The sequence below is a fragment of the Dama dama genome, chromosome 1 (assembly GCF_033118175.1).
Source record: "Dama dama isolate Ldn47 chromosome 1, ASM3311817v1, whole genome shotgun sequence".
Classification (NCBI taxonomy): domain Eukaryota; kingdom Metazoa; phylum Chordata; class Mammalia; order Artiodactyla; family Cervidae; genus Dama; species Dama dama.
This window is the reverse complement of record NC_083681.1, coordinates 19,270,740-19,291,358: the sequence shown is the minus strand read 5'-3', so window position 1 is coordinate 19,291,358 and position 20,619 is coordinate 19,270,740. Positions and strand designations below refer to the sequence as shown.

The 20,619-nt window shown below is 38.8% G+C and overlaps 1 protein-coding gene across 1 annotated transcript in view; it reads right to left on the bottom strand.

Moving 5' to 3' along the window:
* Window positions 1–3,116: 3,116 nt before the first annotated feature.
* The window catches only part of ATM (ATM serine/threonine kinase), a 153,563-nt gene continuing 136,060 nt past the window's right edge, over window positions 3,117–20,619 (bottom strand). The window contains exons 61-64 of the mRNA XM_061144255.1: window positions 15,267–15,381; window positions 14,462–14,525; window positions 7,059–7,195; window positions 3,117–6,962 (exon numbers count right to left, since the gene is read on the bottom strand). Of these exons, the coding sequence (XP_061000238.1) occupies window positions 6,779–6,962; window positions 7,059–7,195; window positions 14,462–14,525; window positions 15,267–15,381 (500 nt within the window). The 3' untranslated portion in view covers window positions 3,117–6,778. The remainder of the gene's footprint in view (window positions 6,963–7,058; window positions 7,196–14,461; window positions 14,526–15,266; window positions 15,382–20,619) is intronic.

Here is a 20,619-nt window from a genome sequence, read left to right as displayed (position 1 = left end):
GCACATTATGTCACTCACATGTGAATTCTAAAAAACAAAACAAAGCAAAATGAAAGAGATGCAGAGAATATGCTGATTCTCTGACAACAAAGATGCTGTTGTCAGAGGGGAGACGGTGTAGGGGGCAAAATTGGTGAAGTGAGATTAAGAGGTACAAACCTCCAGTTATAAAATAAATAAGCCTGGGGGATATAATATACAGCATAAAGAATATGGTCAATAATACTGTAATAACCTTATATAGGGATAGATGGTTATCAGACCTATGGAAATGATTTAATAAGGTACAAAAATGTCAAATCACCATCGAGTACACCTGAAGCTAACATAATACTGTACATAAACAATATTTCAATTAAAAAAATAAAGTAAAAACAAAACAAAAAAAATCTGCAACCAGCTGACTGATTACTGTTTTCTCTCTTAAAATTCTTCGAACTCCTCACAGTCATGGATAAAAATTTTAAATACTGCTTAAGCAGTAAGAAATATTAAGTATTTACAAAGAATTATAAATCTAGTCAGTATTCTAATACTAGGCAACATTTTGGTGTGGTTTTCATATAACCTAACATTAAGCAAAGCAGAACCAGGTTTTCAGAACTGTCAACGGACAATTGTTTTCCTCTTAAAACTGGTAGTTCCTTGCAATAACAGTCACTGGATTTGTAAAAAGTATACAATGTTTTCTTCTTGCAAGAATGACTTCTACATGCATTAAGTGAAGTTGCTCAGTCATGTGTGACTCTGCGACCCCGTGGACTGTAGCCCACCAGGCTCCTCTGTCCTTGGGATTCTCCAGGCAAGAATACTGGGGTGGGTTGCCATTTCCTTCTCCAGGGGATCTTCCCGACCCAGGGATCAAACCCGGGTCTCCCACATTGGAGGCTTTAACCTCTGAGCCACCAGGGAAGCCTCTACATGCATTAAGGTGGCTACAATTGGAACAAAAAAAATCAGAAAATAACAGGTGTTTGTGAGGATGTGGAGAAATCAAAACCCTTGGGCACTGTGTAGGAATGTAAAATACTCTGACCATTATGGAAAAACAGCATGGTGTTTCCATCAAAAAATTCAAAATAGAAGTACCATATGATCGAGTAATTTCAATTCTAGGTACATATCCAAAAGGATTAAAAACAGAGTCTTAAAGAGATATTTGTACACCCCTGTTCAACAGCAGCATTATTCACAATAGCAAAAAGAGGAAAGTAACTCAAATATTTATAAACAGATAAGTAGATAGACAACAATGTGATGTATACATACCATGGAATATTTTTCAGTCTTTAAAAAAGGAAATTATGATATACAGCAACAGGAATGAACCTTATTAATAATAAGGAGAAATAATAAACCAGTGAAATAATTCAGTCACAAAAGACAAATGCTTACAGGAGGCAGCAAGGGCAGTGAGAGTCAGACAGACAGAATACAGAATGGTGGTTGCCAAGGGTTGGGTGGAGGGGAACATGGGGAGCCGTGGGTGTGTACAGAACTTCAGTTTTGCAAGGCGAAACGTGTGCTGCAGATTGGCTGGACTACAGTGTGAATGTACTATACTGCTACTGAACTGTACACTTAACAATGGTCAAGATGGTAAATTTTGTTACATTTATTTTACAACTTAAAAAAAAACAGCAAATCACATTAATAGGTGTCCAGCTATGAACACACACAAGCAAGCCAAGATCTATAAGCCACACCATGACCATTTCTTCCCTGGTTTGGAAATATGTACTAACCTTACATGTTTAACACGACGTGTCAGTGTTTCACGTTCTCACCATGTTGGTGACAGCAAAAAATGTCTTCAGATGTTGCTAAATGTGGGGCAGGGGGAAGTAAAATAACCCCCTAAGAACTACTGCTTTAGAATTACACATTGTACATCAGTGTAAAAGTATGTACTTTTACATATTGCTGTATGTTAAAAAAAATTATACATGCTGTACCTCATGGGAAAAGTAAGTGATTTTCAGGGAATAATTTTCATTAGGTTTTTACATTATTCATCAAATTCAGAGTCTAATCTCTGTGAAAACTTTGTACTATATTTATGCAAAATTCACTTTTTCAGAAACTGGACAAAGGAGCTTGAAACTCCAAGAGAAGAACAAAGTTATTATTTTTTAAAAAATGATAAATATGCAGAATGCAAACTTCACATTTAGAGTATCAGGATCTTTGTGTCTGTCATATTCCAGTATATTTCTTATAGACTCTAGAAATGTCAACTATATTGCTCTCTGCCTCTGCTCCCCAAAAAAGAGCATTCATTTGGCTTTCTGTCACAAGGTAATCAAGAAAAACTACTATTTAGAATGAGATACACCATACTGGTCTGTTCCCGTGTAGCAGACTTCCCAGTTCACACTACACTGTAAACTGCCTATATACCCCAGACTAAGATCAGTCCTCGGTGTTCATTGGAAGGACTGATGCTGAAGCTGAAACTCCAGTACTTTGGCCACCTCATGGGAAGAGCTGACTCATTGGAAAAGACCCTGATGCTGGGAGGGATTGGGGGCAGGAGGAGAAGGGGATGACAGAGGATGAGATGGCTGGATGGCATCACCGACTCGATGGGCACGAGTCTGAGTAAACTTTGGGAGCTGGTGATGGACAGGGAGGCCTGGCGTGCTGAGATTCATGGGGTCGCAAATCGCAAAGAGTCGGACATGACTGAGCGACTGAACTGAACTGAACTGAACTGATGAGTTCTACAGGGATGGTTATGCCCTTCTAGCTTACTGTTGCAGAGGCAATGGCACCCCACTCCAGTACTCTTGTCTGGAGAATCCCATGGACAGACGGGCTTGGTAAGCTACAGTCCATGGGGTCAGTAAGAGTTGGACACGACTGAGTGACTTCACTTTCACTTTTCACTTTCATGCATTGGAGAAGGCAATGGCAACCCACTCCAGTGTTCCTGCCTGGAGAATCCCAGGGACAGGGGAGCCTGGTGGGCTGCCGTCTATGGGGTCGCACAGAGTCAGACATGACTGAAGCGACTTAGCAGCAGCAGCAGCTAACTGTTGTCCCCCTATGAAACAGCACCATGCTTGGCACACAAAACACTCAAAATATTTGAATACAATGAATGAGTCAGCATATCCTTTTTTGAAGATTTATTTTAAAAAAAGTAACAGAAAGCAGCAGCAGCTAACTGTTGTCCCCCTATGAAACAGCACCATGCTTGGCACACAAAACACTCAAAATATTTGAATACAATGAATGAGTCAGCATATCCTTTTTTGAAGATTTATTTTAAAAAAAGTAACAGAATAACTGCAGCCATGAAATTAAAAGATGCTTGCTCCTTGGAATAAAAGTTATGACCAACCTAGACAGCATATTAAAAAGCAGAGACATTACTTTGCCAACAAAGTTTCATCTAGTCAAAGCTTTGGTTTTTCCCAGCAGTCATGTATGTATGTGAGAGTTGGACTATAAAGAGAGTTGAGCACTGAAGAATTGATGCTTTTGAACTGCAGTGTTGGAGAAGACTCTTGAGAGTTCCTTGGACAGCAAGAAGATCCAACCAGTCCACCCTAAAGGAAATTAGTCCTGAATATTCATTGGAAGGACTGATGCTAAAGCTGAAATTCCAATACTTTGGCCATCTGATGTGAAGAACTGACTCATTGGAAAAGACCCTGATGCTGGGAATGATTGAAGGCAGGAGGAGGAGGGGATGACAGAGGATGAGATGGTTGGATGGCATCACCGACTCAATGGGCATGTGAGTAAGCTCCGGGAGTTGGTGATGGACAGGGAAGTCTGGTGCCCAGCAGTCCATGGGGTTGCAAAGAGTTTGACATGATTGAATGACTGAACTGAACTGAACAGAACAGAATAATAAAGATATACATTCAACAGTACTGAAATAAATCTATATAAAATATATAATTTCATCAAGATGCAATTAAAATACTTAATGTGGCACATATGTCCATATTTCAAGCCAGTATACTAGCTTCTAGGTATTTAAAGACTAGCCTACTTTAATCGTTAAAAAGACCAAAAAATTTTCCTCTTTGTGTTTATTTGCTTTAGGCCATATTTAAATTTTTAGCCATTTCTAAGTGTATATATTTAAGTATATACTATAATGACCATGGATTTATTTTACCTACTAATAAGGAAGATACTTTGTGGTGGTATGATCAACACAGAGAATAGTGGAAGGGATATTATCTCCCTTAATCTGAACACAACTGTCAAGTCTATCATTTATTTGCTTTCCTAGTAGCTTCTCTCCTTGGTTTCCAGTGACCTTATGAGCAAGTGACTGGTGAAGCCTAAATTCTTTTCACTTGAAAGATTTCCACGTTAAAGACTGTCCATATTAAACTTGTACCTTCTTCAGTTTCTGATATTTGGGTCTTGGACAAGCTACTTTATTTCCCCAGCTGTAAGCTGAGATAATATCACTAATCTTGCCAAAGATGCTGCATATAAGGTATGTCAGGTACTCAGCATACAATAAATATTCTATCATAAATATTTAAGAAATTTAACCACTCCTTATTTATTCCCAGTAAATTTCTATCTTATTCATTTCCAAATAGTGTTCCAGATGTGATAATCTTTAGAATCTTAATTCCATCACCTGTGAATTAGCTATTCCCTCTGGTTGTTATCTGGCAAGCTTTTCATAGCCTCATTAAGACAGGAGTTTTACAGCATATCATTCAAGGTTGAAGAGTAGATTAATAATGTTACTCAAAACTATCTGGATACATCAATTAGTAAGAATCAGTGATGAATTCACTTACTTATACTATCATCTAGCTGATCATTTCTTATTCCACCCATCAATATTTCAAGGTGGTTTTTTTTTTCTAATTTTTAAAAATCTTTTTACTTTTCAAGGCTTTCTTAAAGACATTCTAAGTTTACTGTATTCCCTTGATTCACTATGGTAATAAAACTACCAATATGTATTAAATATTCATTTAGGAGATTTATAAGAAAAAATATATATCACAATAAGCTTATAATTTGAAATGTAAAATAGAAAATTTAAAAACATTTTTCCAGAAACCAAACTAAGAAATTTATAGTACATAAAGTTCTGGAGATTGCTTTTGGAGAGAAGAGAAGGTGGAGAGATCAGATGAGTGAGAACCTGACACTGGCAACAGAAACAAATACCAACCTGTCATTAGAAAAAACTGCTTACATAACCACCTAAGCTACACATAAAAAGAAAGTTCAACCACCCATTTCTTAATCTCTGCAGACACAGTTTCCTAAGGATGAAGGACTATATTCACCAACAGACATGTCAGTAGTTTTACTTGTTTGTCTAAGACAGTATGCGGACAGAAAGGTTCCGTTTCTAACCATATATCAAACTTGATACCTAAACCCCTCCCCTCCAACAAAACACACAGAAATGCTAGCTGAGATACAAGAAGTGCTTTTTAAATGCATAGCAGAAGTTATAAAAAAGAGGAAATTCTTATGGTCAAAAATTTTCAGTTTCAGAAGGAAACTAAAAACCAGAGGAAACTTGCCAATTTCGCTCATCTATGAATTTCAGCTGTAACATCTGTGAGAGGACTTTGAAAGGGCAGTGGGCATATAACAGATGTACCTCCCCTTGTGTCCACAGTACAGCTGGGAGACCACAGGTTCACACCAGCCCCCTAGCACAGGGAGGCAATGAGGAAAAATGTCTGTTTTGGCCTGCTAGTCTTCTCTCAGTAACTGCATGGTTCTCATCAGGTCAGGAAACCCTGAAGCCAAGAAATTAAAGAGTAGTCCTCTGTCACGGACAGCCCTGGAACTATGACATAACCAGACCTGAAACTTTTCTGGAAGGAATTATTCTTAACCCAGGTCACTCAAGATTCCCACGAGGTCCTACTGAAAATAAGCTCACCTTATAAAATCACAGAATACATGGATAAAAAGTCCACCAAAGACCCAATAAATACAAACAGAACCTAAAGTTAAAAAAACAAAACCAAAAAACTGGACATCATGAAACAAATAATAGGCAAATCTGAAGGTACATACCTAGAAATGAATAGCAACTTTTAAAAGGAGAAATCCAATGAATAATTTAGAAAGGAGATTATATAGCGACAAGAGAATTCATGAACTAGAAGACAGATATGAAGGCATTATAGAAAGATAAAGTACGAGAAACACAGAGGGCTTAAAAGATAAAGAGAATAGAATAAGAAAGTCTAATAAACATTTCTAAAAAAAAAAGGAACCATACTGTATCTGTGAAATTTATTCTCCATATCATAACACCTTCATTATTGAGCAGCACTGAGTGACCTTACTATTGAAAATCCAACATATTTACTTACCATAGTATATAGATGTTTACAATTTTAAAGTTTTTCCCTCCTTTTATAGACTAATATTAACTACTTTATCATTCATATATAATATCTGGGAAACAAGTTTTAATTAAAAGCTACATCAAAGTTAGCAGTGTATTTATTTCTTCTGACTATGAGAGTGATTTTACTGATTCACTGATTCTACTGAAAGTGATACAAGTATGTACTTGAGAAGAAAAAACAAATATTTAGCCTAGAATTACAGCATGATTGACAGTTATGTCTAAAGTGTGAGAAAACTGTTGCTTGAGACTTTAGGGAATTGAAGCAAGTGTTAAACATTTTTTAAAAAACAACAGTAATTCACTTAGTTCAATATTAATACTTATTCAAAGTATGTGGGTGGGTTAACAATGAAGGCCAAAATACAATTTATAAAGGCTGAATCCAAGGCAGTCACATGCTTAATATCACACCCAAGCTTTCCATCCTGGGAAAAGTCGGCTGAGATTTTTCGGGTCCATGGCCTGCTGTATGAGCAAATTCACCTGTCCACCAACGCTGAGCACGGTTCCCTCCTCTACTCCTTTCAGTTTCTCTTGCAGTCTCATCAAGACACGTTCAGCTACTTTATTGAAACTCTGGTCAATATCACTAATGACAAAAACACAAAAGTTTTAATGAGGTGGAACAGTTTAAAGGGTCTTGGGAATAGGAGAATCAGAAGAACTGTCAACAGATCCTGCTCACCTGAGATTTCGTTTGCATTCCTGGTCATCTGCATTTGGAGTGGAGTGGAGCTCACTTTCATCGTCTGGCCTCTGTTGTAAATATAAAGCTTTTAAAGGATTCATGGTCCAGTCAAAGAGAGGATCGTAGAGGAGGACCTAGGTAGAGAACATATGCATTAGAAGAACAATGCGCACTTTGACCAGTATTATAATAGAGACCAATCACACGGCAGTTGACTGGGATGGAGAGGCAAACTTATCACATGTGCTTCATGCTTCCTTGTGGAGAAAACTGCACTAACATGATGCTCTGGGCTTCTCCTCCCATCTGAATCCATTCTTCCTCCCAACTGGGGGCTGACATTGTCTGACCCATGGTTCCTGATTGAAACTAATCAATTAAAAGGACATAAGCACTAGTCACGTTCTTTCCTTCTCTCTCATCTCTTGATGAGTGTGGTCCTAGGTAAGAACATTTGCTTGTGGGCCCCAATTCTCCAAGTGGGCTGGACCAAGGGATAGATTAGGTTGTGGACGGTGGACAGCAGAAGCAAATCTATTTGGACCTTACTCCTAAGCCATATTCTCTAACAGTTGTATCAGTGATAAACCAGACATTCTGATCTCTTACATTTTTTAGTATTATTTAATCTATTTTATTATATTTCTACACTATAAAGCTATTCTTTACTCTAAGTTCAGACTATACTCTTTTTAAAAAATTTTATTTATTTTAATTGGAGGATAATTACAATATTATGATGGTTTCTGCCATACATCAACATGAATCAACCACAGGTATACATGAGTCCCCCTATCATGAACCCTTTTCCCACCTCCCTCCACACCCTAGCCCTCTGGGTTGGCCCAGAGAGAGCACTGACTTGGGTGTCCTGCTTCATGCATCAAACTTGCACTGGTCATGTTTTACATATGGTAATATACATGTTTCAATGCTATTCTCTCAAATAATTCCACCCTTGCCTTCTCCCAGAGAGTCCAAAAGTCTGTTCTTTACATTTGGTCTCTTTTGCTGTCCTGCATGTGGGATTATCATTACTGTGTTTCCAAATTCCATATATATATATGTGTGTGTGTGTATATATATATATATATGCATTAATATACAGTATCTGTGTTTCTCTTTTTGATTCAACTTCATTCATATAATAGGCTCCCCTTTCATCCATCTTATTAGAACTGACTCGACTGCATTCCTTTTTATAGCTAAGTAATATTCCATTGTGTATATGGACCACAACTTCCTTATCCATTCATTTGCCGATGGACATCTAGGCTGCTTCCATGTTGTAAAATAGTGCTGCAATGAAGAGTGGGGTACATGTGTCTCTTTCAATTCTGTTTCCCTTGGGGTTTCTGCCCAGCAGTGGGATTGCTGGGTCATATGGCAGTTCTATTCCCAGTTTTTTAAGGAATCGCCACACCGTTCTCCATAGTGGAGGTACAAGTTTGCATTCCCACCAACAGTGTAAGAGGGTTCCCTTTTCCCCACAACGTCTGCAGCATTTATTTGTAGACTTTTTGATGATGGCCATTTTGACCAGCATGAGATGATACATAATTGTGGTTTTGATTTACATTTCCCTAATAATGAGTGATCTTGAGCGTCTCTTCATGTGTTTATTAGCCATCTGTATGTCTTCTTTGGAGAAATGTCTGTTCAGTTTTCTTACCTATTTTTTGATTGTTCGTTTTTCTGGTGTTGAGCTTCATGAGCTGCCTGTATATTTTGGAGATTAATTCTTTGTCAGTTGCTTCATTTGCTATTATTTTCTCCCATTCTGAAGGTTGTCTCTTCACCATGCTTATCGTTTCCATCGTTGTGCAGAAACTTTTAAGCTTAATTAGGTCCCACTTGTTTATTTTTGTTTTTATTTCCATTATTCTGGGAGGTGGATCAGAGAGGATCTCGAGGTGATTCATGTCAGAGAGTGTTCTGCCTGTTTTCCTCCAAGAGTTTTATACTTTAGGGTGTTACATTTAAGTCTTTAAATCCATTTTTTAGTTTATTTCTGTGTATGGTGTTAGAAAGTGTTCTAGCTTCATTCTTTTAAATGTGGTTGACCAGTTTTCCCAGCATCACTTATTGAAGAGACTGTCTTTTCTCCATTGTGTATTTCTGCCTCTTTTGTCAAAGATAAGGTGTCCATAGGTGCGTGGATTTATCTCTGGACTTTCTATTTTGTTCCACTGACACAAAGCCAGTGCCATACCGTCTTGACGACTGTGGTTTTGTAGTATAGTCTGAAGTCAGGACAGTTGACTCCTCCAGCTCCATTCTTCTTTCTCTAGATTGCTTTGGCTATGTGAGGTTTTGTGTGTTTCGATAAAAACTGTGAAATTATTTGTCCTGGTTCTGTGAATGATACCGTTGGCAATTTGATGGGGATTGTGTTGAATCTATAGATTGCTTTCGGTAGTATACTCATTTTCACTATACTGATTCTTCCAATCCACAGACATGGTATATTTCTCCATCTGTTGGTGTAATCTTTCATTTCTTTCATCAGTGTTTTATAGTTTTCTATATATAGGTCTTTTATTTCTTTAGGTAAATTTATTCCTAAGTATTTTACTCTTCTCATTGCAATGGTGAATGGGATTGTTTCCTTAATTTATTTTTCTGATTTTTCATTGCTAGTGTATAGGAATGCAAAGGATTTCTGTATATTAATTTTATATCCTGCAACTTTACTATATTCATTGATTAGCTCTGATAATTTTCTGGTGGCATCTTTAGGTTTTTCTATGTTGACGATCATGTCATCTGTGAGAGTTTTACTTCTTTTCCAATCTGGATTCCTTTTATTTCTTTTTCTTCTCTGACTGCTGTGGCTAGGACTTCCAAAACTATGTTCAATACTGGTGGTGAGCGTGGGCACTTAAGTATGTCCTTCTGTCCTGAAGAGCTTCTATTGAAAGACCAGCAGTTATACTAATGGGGATCCCCTTGTATTTTATTTGTTGCTTTTCCCTTGCTATTTTTAATATTTGCTCTTTGTGTTTAATTTTTGTTAGTTTGATTAACATGTGTTTTGAGGTTTTTTGCCTTGGGTTTATCCTGTTTGGGACTCTCTGGGTTTCTTGGTAGTGGCTATTTCCTTCCCCATTTTAGGGAAGTTTTTGACTATTATCTCCTTAAGTATTTTCTCATGCCCTTTCTTTTAGTCTTCTTCCTCTGGGACACCTCTGATTTGAATGTTGGGGTGTTTAACATTGTCCCAAAGGTCTCTGAGGTTGTCCTCATTTCCTTTTATTCTTTTTTCCACTCAGCTTCATTTATTTCCACCATTCCATCTTACACCTCACTTATCCTTTCCTTCTGTCTCAGTTACCGTACTGTTGGTTCCCTCCATAGTGTTTTTAATCTCAGTTATTGCACTGTTCATTATTGAGTGACTCTTTTATTTCTTCTAGATTCTTGTTAAACATTCCTTCCATCTTCTCAATCCATGTCTCCAGTCTATTTATCTGTAACTCCATTTTGTTTTCAAGATGTTGGATCATCTTTGCTATCATTATTCTGAATTCCTTTCAAGGCAGACTCCCTATGTCCTCCTCTTTGGTTTGGTTTGGTGGGTTTTTATCATGTTCCTCCACCTGCTGGGTATTTCTCTGACTTTTTATTTTGTTTAGATTGCTGATTGGGGTCCCCTTTCTGCAGGCTGGAGGGTCGTGGCTCCTCTTAATTGTGGTGTCTGCTCCCTGTGGGTGGGGCTGGATCAGTGGCTTGTCAGGGTTTCCTGGTTAGGGAAACTTGTGTCTGTGCTCTGGCAGATGGAGGTGGATCTCTTCTCTCTGGAGTGCAATTAAGTGTCTAGTAGTGAGTTTTGTGATGTCTATGGGTTTGGTATGGCTTTGGGCAGCCTGACTCCTAATGTTCAGGGCTGTGTTCCTGTTTTGTTAGAGAATTAGCATCAGGTGTCTCACACTGGAACTTGCTGGCTCTTGGGTGGAACTCGGTTTCAGTGTAGGTATGGAAACTTTTGGGTGGGCTTTTGTCTATTAACGTTCCCTGGCATCAGGAGTTCTATGATGGTCTAAAGTTCTGGAGTTGAGCCTCCTGCCTTTGGGTTTTGGTTCCCTTCTTAGTAGCCTCGAGATTTCTCCACCCACAGGGCTTCTTTGCTTATCTTGGCTTCCTCTGTTTGCAAGTCTCTTCAGTGTCTAATCTCTGCCCTGACACGAGGAAGTGAAGGTGACCACTTATTCACGCTCACTCACTCGGTTGTGCGGTGGAGAGGAAGGGACGCTGCAAACAAAATTGGCTGATATGTGGGTGTGTGGGGGGAGTCCTCGCAGCGGACGGACCACACTGCGTTTGCTGCAGCCCAAAGCGGCATGTGCTTCCCGGGTCCATACTGCTCACGCTCCCAGGTGCTCCGCGAGGGCACTGTCCCAAGTGGACCCTGCGTTTTGAGCACTTCCCAGGTCCAAGCTGCTCAGGTGACCAGGCGCTCAACGAGCACACCATCCTATGTAGGCCATGAGTCTTATGCACCCGCCCGGTCCTGGCCACCTCGTTTCCCAGGTGCACCACCAGGGCACAGTCCCGGGTGTGGTATGTGTCTCTTCTGGAAAGTTGGTCTCAGGCTGTGACACTCCAGGCCGATGTGATCTGTCCAAGATACCAGCAAGATGTGGTTAGTGACCAGCAGCCTGTTCACAGTTTAGCAGGAGATGTCATCTCGGGGCCGAGACTGCAGTGGCCCCGTGCCTTCTGCCTCTGGCTGTCACACTCCTGCCTCTCTGCCTCCAGGAAGGGAGGGTCATAAACAGCAGCAGGCCTGCTCTCCTTTGGTATTCTCTAGGGCACAACCCTTTGTCCTGTGAGCATGCCAAGTGTCACCATGCCAGTTACAGCCTACCTGCAGGAAAGGTCCATTTTTTTTTTGTCTATCTGGCATTCCCATGGTTAGGGTTGCTATACCCCTTTAGCCCCCTCAGATTGTCTTCAGGCCATTCAAGCCCAGTCCTTATCCTAAGGACCAACGATGCAGCCCACACCCAGCCCACACCTCCATGCCCAGCCCCTACTTGCTGCGGGCAGACACAAGCATCTGAACCTCTTCTCTGTGGTAATTGCGGTTAGGTGCGTATTCTTGGTGTTTTATTTTCTGGTCATGTTGCTCTCTGAGATTCCAAAGCTCCCCACTGATCCCTCCTGTTATTGTGTGGAATCTTCTCCTTCACAACTCCCGCCTCAGGACAGGTCTCTGTCCCTAAATCCTTTGTCTCTCTTTTCATCTTTTATCTTTTGTTCTATCTCCTTTTAGGTTGCCTTTCTGGGTGTTTGGTGTCCTCCACAAGTGTTCAGAAGTTGTTTTGTGGAAGTTGCTCCACACTCAAATGATCTTTTGATGTATTTGTGGGGGAGAAAGTGATCTATCTCCCTGTCCTATTCCTCTGCCATCTTCTATATATTATTCTTAAGGTTCTTTCTTTTTCACTCAGTTCCAAATTTGGGTAGGAGAAAAAAGGTATAATTTATTGAAAACTCCTCAGAACCAAAGGTCTAGTGCAATGGTTGGCATTCTGAAATCTATATATGGAGCAGTATTTGAATACCAAAATAATACAAACATAATGACAGAAGAGTAGACTAAAATAACATTCCAGAGGACTGGGATCCAGCAAAACTCTTGAGAAGTACCCTGATAAAGCTGAAGATACAAAGTCTATAGTGAGGTCAATTGGGAAACTACTCTTGAAGATTGGGACAGCCATACCAAATAATTTGAGGAAATTCAGACAGATTTATAGAGGAAAGAGTAAGCAGATCAGTGTAAAATATACAAAGCCTATAAAGCTTATGTTACACAGTTATTGCAGGTGGAGATGCAGATCACTTCTCAAGTCTGAAACTTCCCAACAGTTTCCATCTTACTCACTAAAATCTAAAGTACTCACACTCATGTAGGAACCCCTAGATAATCTGTCCACTCTTACCTCTCTAATTTTATATTCTGCTACTCTTTAAACAATGAGGTTCCTGAGCAATTTGGCACTCAACCAGTAAAACTTCTGAGGCATTGAGGAAATTACCCTCTTCCACCAAGTGGTAACTCAGGATTCAAATACCAAAGGAACCCCTAAATCTACTCAGGCACAAAAAACCTTTTGACTGAGACTGAGCAGAATAAAATACTGGGGAATATATTAAATTTCTTTGGATCTTAAATCAATTTGAAAATTTTAGATTTTTTTGGCTTAAATGCAAAAAAGCAAGATAATTTAATTTTATATCTTGACTTCTACATTATTGACACATCCATGTTATCATTTATTCTTGCTGCAGAACCAATGGCAAGCTGTAATAAATGATATCATGTATAAACATAATATGGGAAAAAGGAAAGCTTTTCCAGCCTTGAGAACAGCACATCCTTGGAATTAATTTTATCAACATAGCATTGGGACCTATTTTAACCCTCTTTGTACCAAAAATCTATATTGCCACCAGCAGTTGAAAGATCTATAAAGAAGACTTTGGTTTATAAAGGTTGCAGACATAGGACCACTCTAAAAGACTATTAATTTCACCCTCCTTGGCATATAGTTCTACCCATTGTTGATCACACATTTAATGGTTAATGCCAGTGAATTAACAGAGATTCTCAACCTTGGCTGCCAGTAGGAGAGTTTTTTATAAAGTACAAGTGTGCTTGTCTCATCCCTAGACGCTCAAATTTGGTCAACAAGTGTTGTTTAAAACAATTCTACTTCCAAGCTTCTCTGCGGAGATACTCTCCTGGTTTCTTGCCCCCCATACCCTGTACTAGGAGAGAAAAGGACTGCCTCGGGTACTCAATTCTCACTTGGGTAGAATTAATGTCATAAGTACTGGAAATTCGCTGGACTTCCTTCCCTTTCTGCCCTGATCAACATGAAGCAGCAACCCTGATGGAGTGTTTAGACCCTGTAGGCCCAAACCCTACTCAGTGGGCTGTCCCCAGGCTAAGAAATTAGAGAGGCAGTGAGGTGGCGCCAGGAGCAAGCCAGACTGGCCCTCACTCCTCGGTCGTGTTCCCGCAGTAACAGTGCTGACACTCTGATCTCCATCTGTCTCACTACATGGTTATGAACCTGGGCAGGGAAAGGAGATAAAATTTACTGATTTCTCTTAAAACTCCAAAGGAAACCATTCTGGAAATAATACCATACAAGATAACTAAGTTGTCAGTGCTATGTATGTATTGAAGACTAGAGGTTACTTACAGTGCTGTACATTCCAAGAAACCTGAGGGGACTGAAGGCATTTCTAAACCACTATTAACTCTCCTGCTGCCAGTACCATCCCACATCTTTAAAACAAAGAACTGAACCTCAAATCAGTGCCCTCCTAACAAGACAGCAGTCTGTTAGGTAGAGAAATAAAAATTTCCTTGTAATATACTTTACCTCTACAATGGTTAACAGCGTCTCCTTAGAATTTCTCATTACCTCCATGGTTTTCTCACAGCATCTACAAACACATTGTAAATATGAATTTTACACCAACATTTTCAACATATCTTTATCTCCTATATATTCCTGTCTAGTGTGCTGAAACTATTTTTGTTAATAATTCCCAAAATAACACCTCAAAGAACACAGTGCTTGGTAGAGTGAGTTTTCAGTAGATGTTTCTGAAAAGAATATAAATAGGTATGTGACTATAAGCTTAGCATTTATAAGAATAACATAGTACTACTATGAAACATTTCTTTTAGTTGATTATTATGGTAATCAATAGTTTACTTTCACTAGAATCTGCCAAGTTAAAAGTTGAGGGTGTAGACTAAAGGAAGAATATTGAGTATGTAGACCTATGCTGGGAAAGCTACAGGGAACTGTAAAGTTGGCAGGAATTGCTATCAGACCATAAACTTCTTTAAGAAAAATTATGCACCCAAGAATGAGCACCCAATAGAAGTTCTCATTAAAAAAAAAAAAAAAAAAGATTTAGCTAGGACAGAGGTGTGAAAAGTAAAGGCAGGCTGTGTTCAGAGGCAGTAAGGGAGAACGGTATTTGTATTATATTGAGTGACATCTTAGGTCGTTTGAAGGAAGGGGAAATTACTGTTTCTACCCATAGTCTTTTCCTTAGTAGTAGTAAAGCACTGGAATGTAATTCTAGCAATGCATTCTACAATCTTTAGAAGTCAATAATCTGAATAATTTGACACCAAAAATCATCTACCCTACCTTACCTTATTTGGCTTACCTTCTGAAAACACCTTCAACACCAGTAATGCCCATCCCATCCACAATATCTCTGGTAAGTCTAAAAGGAACTGTTTCAGGAGTAGGAAGGATTTTGCCCTGTTCAAAAGCAACTCCTAAATTAAAAAATATAGTGAGGTTAGGAGGTCACATAGCTAATTTACTTTCCTCTAAACTGGCCTGTGAACTTTGCAGAGGCACCAAATAATTAATCACCAATAGTCAATCAGTACTAGAATACACAGTCATTTATTCTATGCTCTGCCTGCCTTCTTTATCTTCAACATGCTCCAGAAAAATCAACCTCAAATTTTAAAAAACAAGTTAAAAAATTATTTATTAACATACAATCAGACAAATCTATATTAAAGGGTGACTTTTAAGAATAAGGTAGTGGTGTTCATGGATTGGAAGAATTAATATTGTCAAAATGGCTATTCTACCCAAAGCAGTCTATAGATTCAATGCAATCCCTATCAAGCTACCAACGGTATTTTTCACAGAACTAGACCAAAGAATTTCACAATTTGTATGGAAATACAAAAAACCTCGAATAGCCAAAGTAATCTTGAGAAAGAAGAAAGGAGCTGGAGGAATCAACTGACTTCAGACTCTACTACAAAGCCACAGTCATCAAGACAGTATGGTACTGGCACAAAGACAGAAATATAGATCAATGGAACAGAATAGAAAGCCCAGAGATAAATCCACGAACCTATGGACACCTTATCTTTGACAAAGGAGGCAAGGATATACAATGGAAAAATGACAACCTCTTTAACAAGTGGTGCTGGGAAAACTGGTCAACCACTTGTAAAAGAATGAAACTAGAACACTCTCTAACACCATACACAAAAATAAACTCAAAATGGATTAAAGATCTAAATGTAAGACCAGAAACTATAAAACTCCTAGAGGAGAACATAGACAAAACACTCTCCGACATAAATCAAAGCAAGATCCTCTATGACCCACCTCCCAGAATATTGGAAATAAAAGCAAAACTAAACAAATGGGACCTAATGAAACTTAAAAGCTTTTGCACTACAAAGGAAACTATAAGTAAGGTGAAAAGACAGCCCTCAGATTGGGAGAAAATAATAGCAAATGAAGAAACAGACAAAGGATTAATCTCAAAAATATACAAGCAACTCCTGCAGCTCAATTCCAGAAAAATAAATGACCCAATCAAAAAATGGGCCAAAGAACTAAACAGACATTTCTCCAAAGAAGACATACAGATGGCTAACAAACACATGAAAAGATGCTCAACATCACTCATTATTAGAGAAATGCAAATCAAAACCACAATGAGGTACCATTACACGCCAGTCAGGATGGCTGCTATCCAAAAGTCTACAAGCAATAAATGCTGGAGAGGGTGTGGAGAAAAGGGAACCCTCTTACACTGTTGGTGGGAATGCAAACTAGTACAGCCGCTATGGAAAACAGTGTGGAGATTTCTTAAAAAACTGGAAATAGAACTGCCATATGACCCAGCAATCCCACTTCTGGGCATACACACTGAGGAAACCAGATCTGAAAGAGACACGTGCACCCCAATGTTCATCGCAGCACTGTTTATAATAGCCAGGACATGGAAGCAACCTAGATGCCCATCAGCAGATGAATGGATAAGGAAGCTGTGGTACATATACACCATGGAATATTACTCAGCCATTAAAAAGAATTCATTTGAACCAGTCCTAATGAGATGGATGAAGCTGGAGCCCATTATACAGAGTGAAGTAAGCCAGAAAGATAAAGAACATTACAGCATACTGTCACATGTATATGGAATTTAGAAAGGTGATAACGATAACCCTATATGCAGAACAGAAAAAGAGACACAGAAATACAGAACAGACTTTTGAACTTTGTGGGAGAATGTGAGGGTGGGATATTTCAAAAGAATAGCATGTATGCTATCTATGGTGAAACAGATCACCAGCCCAGGTGGGATGCACGAGACAAGTGCTCCGGCCTGGTGCACTGGGAAGACCCAGAGGAATCGGGTGGAGAGGGAGGTGGGAGGGGGGATCGGGATTGGGAATACATGTAAATCCATGGCTGATTCATATCAATGTATGACAAAACCCACTGGAAAAAAAAAAATAAAAATAAAATTAAAAAAAAAAAAAAAAAAAAGAATAAGGTAGTGAAGGGTAGAATTTAAAATGCAGAAGATATGTATATATATCTTTTACCCATTTTTCCCCAATGGTAACATCTTGCAAAAAACTATAGTACAATATTAAAACCAGGATGTTGACACTGATACAACTAAGATATAGAATATTTCCATCACTGTAAGGATCTCTCGTGCTGTATTATTGTTGTTCAGTCGCCAAGCTGTCTGACTCTTCATGACCCCATGGACTGCAGCACACTAGGCTTCCCTGTCCCTCACCATCTCCCAGAGTTTGCCCAAGTTCATGTCCATTGAATTGATGATGACATCCAACCATCTCATCCTCTGTTACCCCCTTCTCCTTCTGCCTTCAATGTTTCCCAACATCAGGGTCTTTTCCAATGAGTCAGTTGTTCGTATTAGGAGGCCAAAGTATCAGAACTTCAGCTTTAGCATCTGTCCTTCCAATGAATATTCAGGGTTAACTTTCTTCAAGATTGACTAGTTTGATCTCCTTGCTGTCCGAGGGACTCTCAAGAGTATTCTCCAGCACCACAGTTTGAAAGCATCAATTCTTTGGGCTCTGCTATATTAGCTTATGCTATATTAGGCACATCTATTTACCTCCCAAGGCCTATCCCTACTCTCTCTTCTTCTAGTAATCACTGATCTGTTTTCCATTTTTATAATTTTGTAATTTCATGCATGTTATATAAATGGAGTTAAACAGTATCTAACCTTTTGGGATTGGTTTTTCACTCAACATAATTCTCAAGAGAATTATCCAAATTGTCATCTATACTGAGTTGTATTCCATGGTAGAGATGTACCATTTTGCTTAAGCATTTGCCCATTTAAAGGACATCTGGATTGCTTCCAATTTGGGGCTATTATGAAGAAATCTGCTATAATCTGTGGTATAGGTAAGTATCCTTTTGTGTGCTGAATTTACTAACTACATATCTTCTTTGATGAAATGTCTATTCATGCCTTTTACCCATTTAACAACTGTTTTTGTTTTGTTTATACTGGTGAAGTTTGAGAGTTCTTAGGGGCTATGCTTTAGGTGTCAAGTCTAAGGACTCTTTGTCTAGCCCAAGTTGCTGAAGATTTTCTCCTTTTCTTTCTCTGTTGTCATACTGGATGATTTCTACTCTTCTGTCTTCATGTTCACTGATCCTTCCTTCTGCTTCTTGAGCTTAACCACTGAGTTTTAAAATTTTAAGTATTGCATTTTACTCTTCTAAAATTTCTACCTGGTTCTTTCATATGTCCTATTTTCATGCTGAGACTTACTACCTTTTCATTTGTTTTAAACATGTTTGCAATTGCTCCTTGAAGCATTTCTATGATGGCTGCTTTAAAATCTTTTTCAGATAATCCTTTGTCATCTTAGTGCTGATATTTATTGTTTCTCATTCAAACTACGATTTTCCTGACAAATGGTTTTCAATTGAAATCGACCTTTTTGTGTATTACATAACAAGACTCTGGATTTATACTTCTGCTTTTGCTGGCTTTTGAAGTAACCACACAGAAGTAACTGCTAAGTGATGATAGAAGGCCAGATTCCTCACTTGGCCTCCTCTGACATCCAAGAAGAGAGGGGTTTCCTTGCTATAGCTGGGTGAGACTGAAGTCCAGGCTTCCTGCATGGTTTCCACTGACACTATGGGTGAGTTGGAGGAAAAACAAGGTTTGAAAAATATAGACAAGGAGGTAAACAGAATATATGTTACAGTGCGATGGTCTAATATATTGTTATTGGAGTCCCAGAGAGGGGAGAATGTGGATGGGTACTATGACATTATTATGATTTAGAATATAGCAGAAGTGACACTGTGCCAGTTGCATGCTAGCCCTTAACTTCCACTTCCTTCCTCTTGGAGCCCTGAGATATGTTATAAGAAATTCAGGTTATATGGATGATTCACATCCATGTTTGGTAGAAACCAATGTAACACTGTAAGGTAATTATCCTTCAATTAAAAAAAAAAAAAAAAGACCTCAGGCAAAGATGAAGAAATCTTAGGGAGAACTACTTTAAAAAAAAATAAACTAATGTACTTGTAATCACACACCCAAAAAAAGTTCAGGTTACTTTGCTATACAGAGAGGCCACATGGAGGAGCAAGGAAGCATCAGATGTGTAAGAAGCCATCCTAGACACTGGCCCAGTTTAACCCTAAGGCAAATTCAGCCCCAGGTTCTGACTACAATAGTATGAAAGATCTTAAGTGAGAACTGTCCAGCTGAGTCCAGTCAACCCATAGACGATGAGAGATAATAATAGTAGTTTTAACCTACTAAATATAGAGTGGTTTCTAATGCAGCAATGGATAGTCAAAGAGAGACACACAGAAAAGTGAATCAATTAACAAAGTCACTCAAGTGTATGGATATTGAGATTTTACAAAACAAACCTATGTAACCAGCATTCCAGAAAACCCACCCCGTCTCCCTAACAATCATGAACCACCTCTTCAAAGGGTTACCACTATCCTGACTTCTAATACCGTAGATTAATTTTATCAGTATTATACAGTACATATTCTTTTGTACCTAGATTCTTTCACTTAATATTGTATTTGTGAGTTTTCCATGTTGTGTGTGGCTATAGTTCATTCAATCTCATTATTATATAGTATTTCATTTTATGAATACAATAAAATTCATTCATCCATTTTCCTATACAAGTACTAACCAGGCCCAAGCCTGCTTAGCTTTCAAGATCAGACAAGACGGGATACATTCAGGGTGGTGTGGTTATAGACTATTCATTCATTCTATCTGTGACGGGGGTTAGGGCTATTTCCAGTCTGCGGTATTATGAATAGTACCACTATGAACATTCTTATATACATGGTGTGCATTTCTACTGCAGCGGAACTGCTGGGTCACAACTCCCAACTTTAGCAGATAATGCTGAACAGTATCACAAAGTAGCTATACCAATTTACCTTTCTCATTTATAGATGCCTTTAGCACAGCCTGAACATAGGTTGGCATACTACTATCTCTATTTTGTCCCTTCCAGACCACTGTTCTTTCATTCTCATGCAAAATTTCACTCCTCTGAATTCCCACATTCAGGCTCTAACAACTCCACTCATTCTCATATTTACTATCCCCCAGCTTCTAAGAATTACTCTCAAATTCATTGAACATTGACATGGCTCTAGCTCACGATCTTCCTCTCTGTCCTAACTCTGGAATTCGTTCT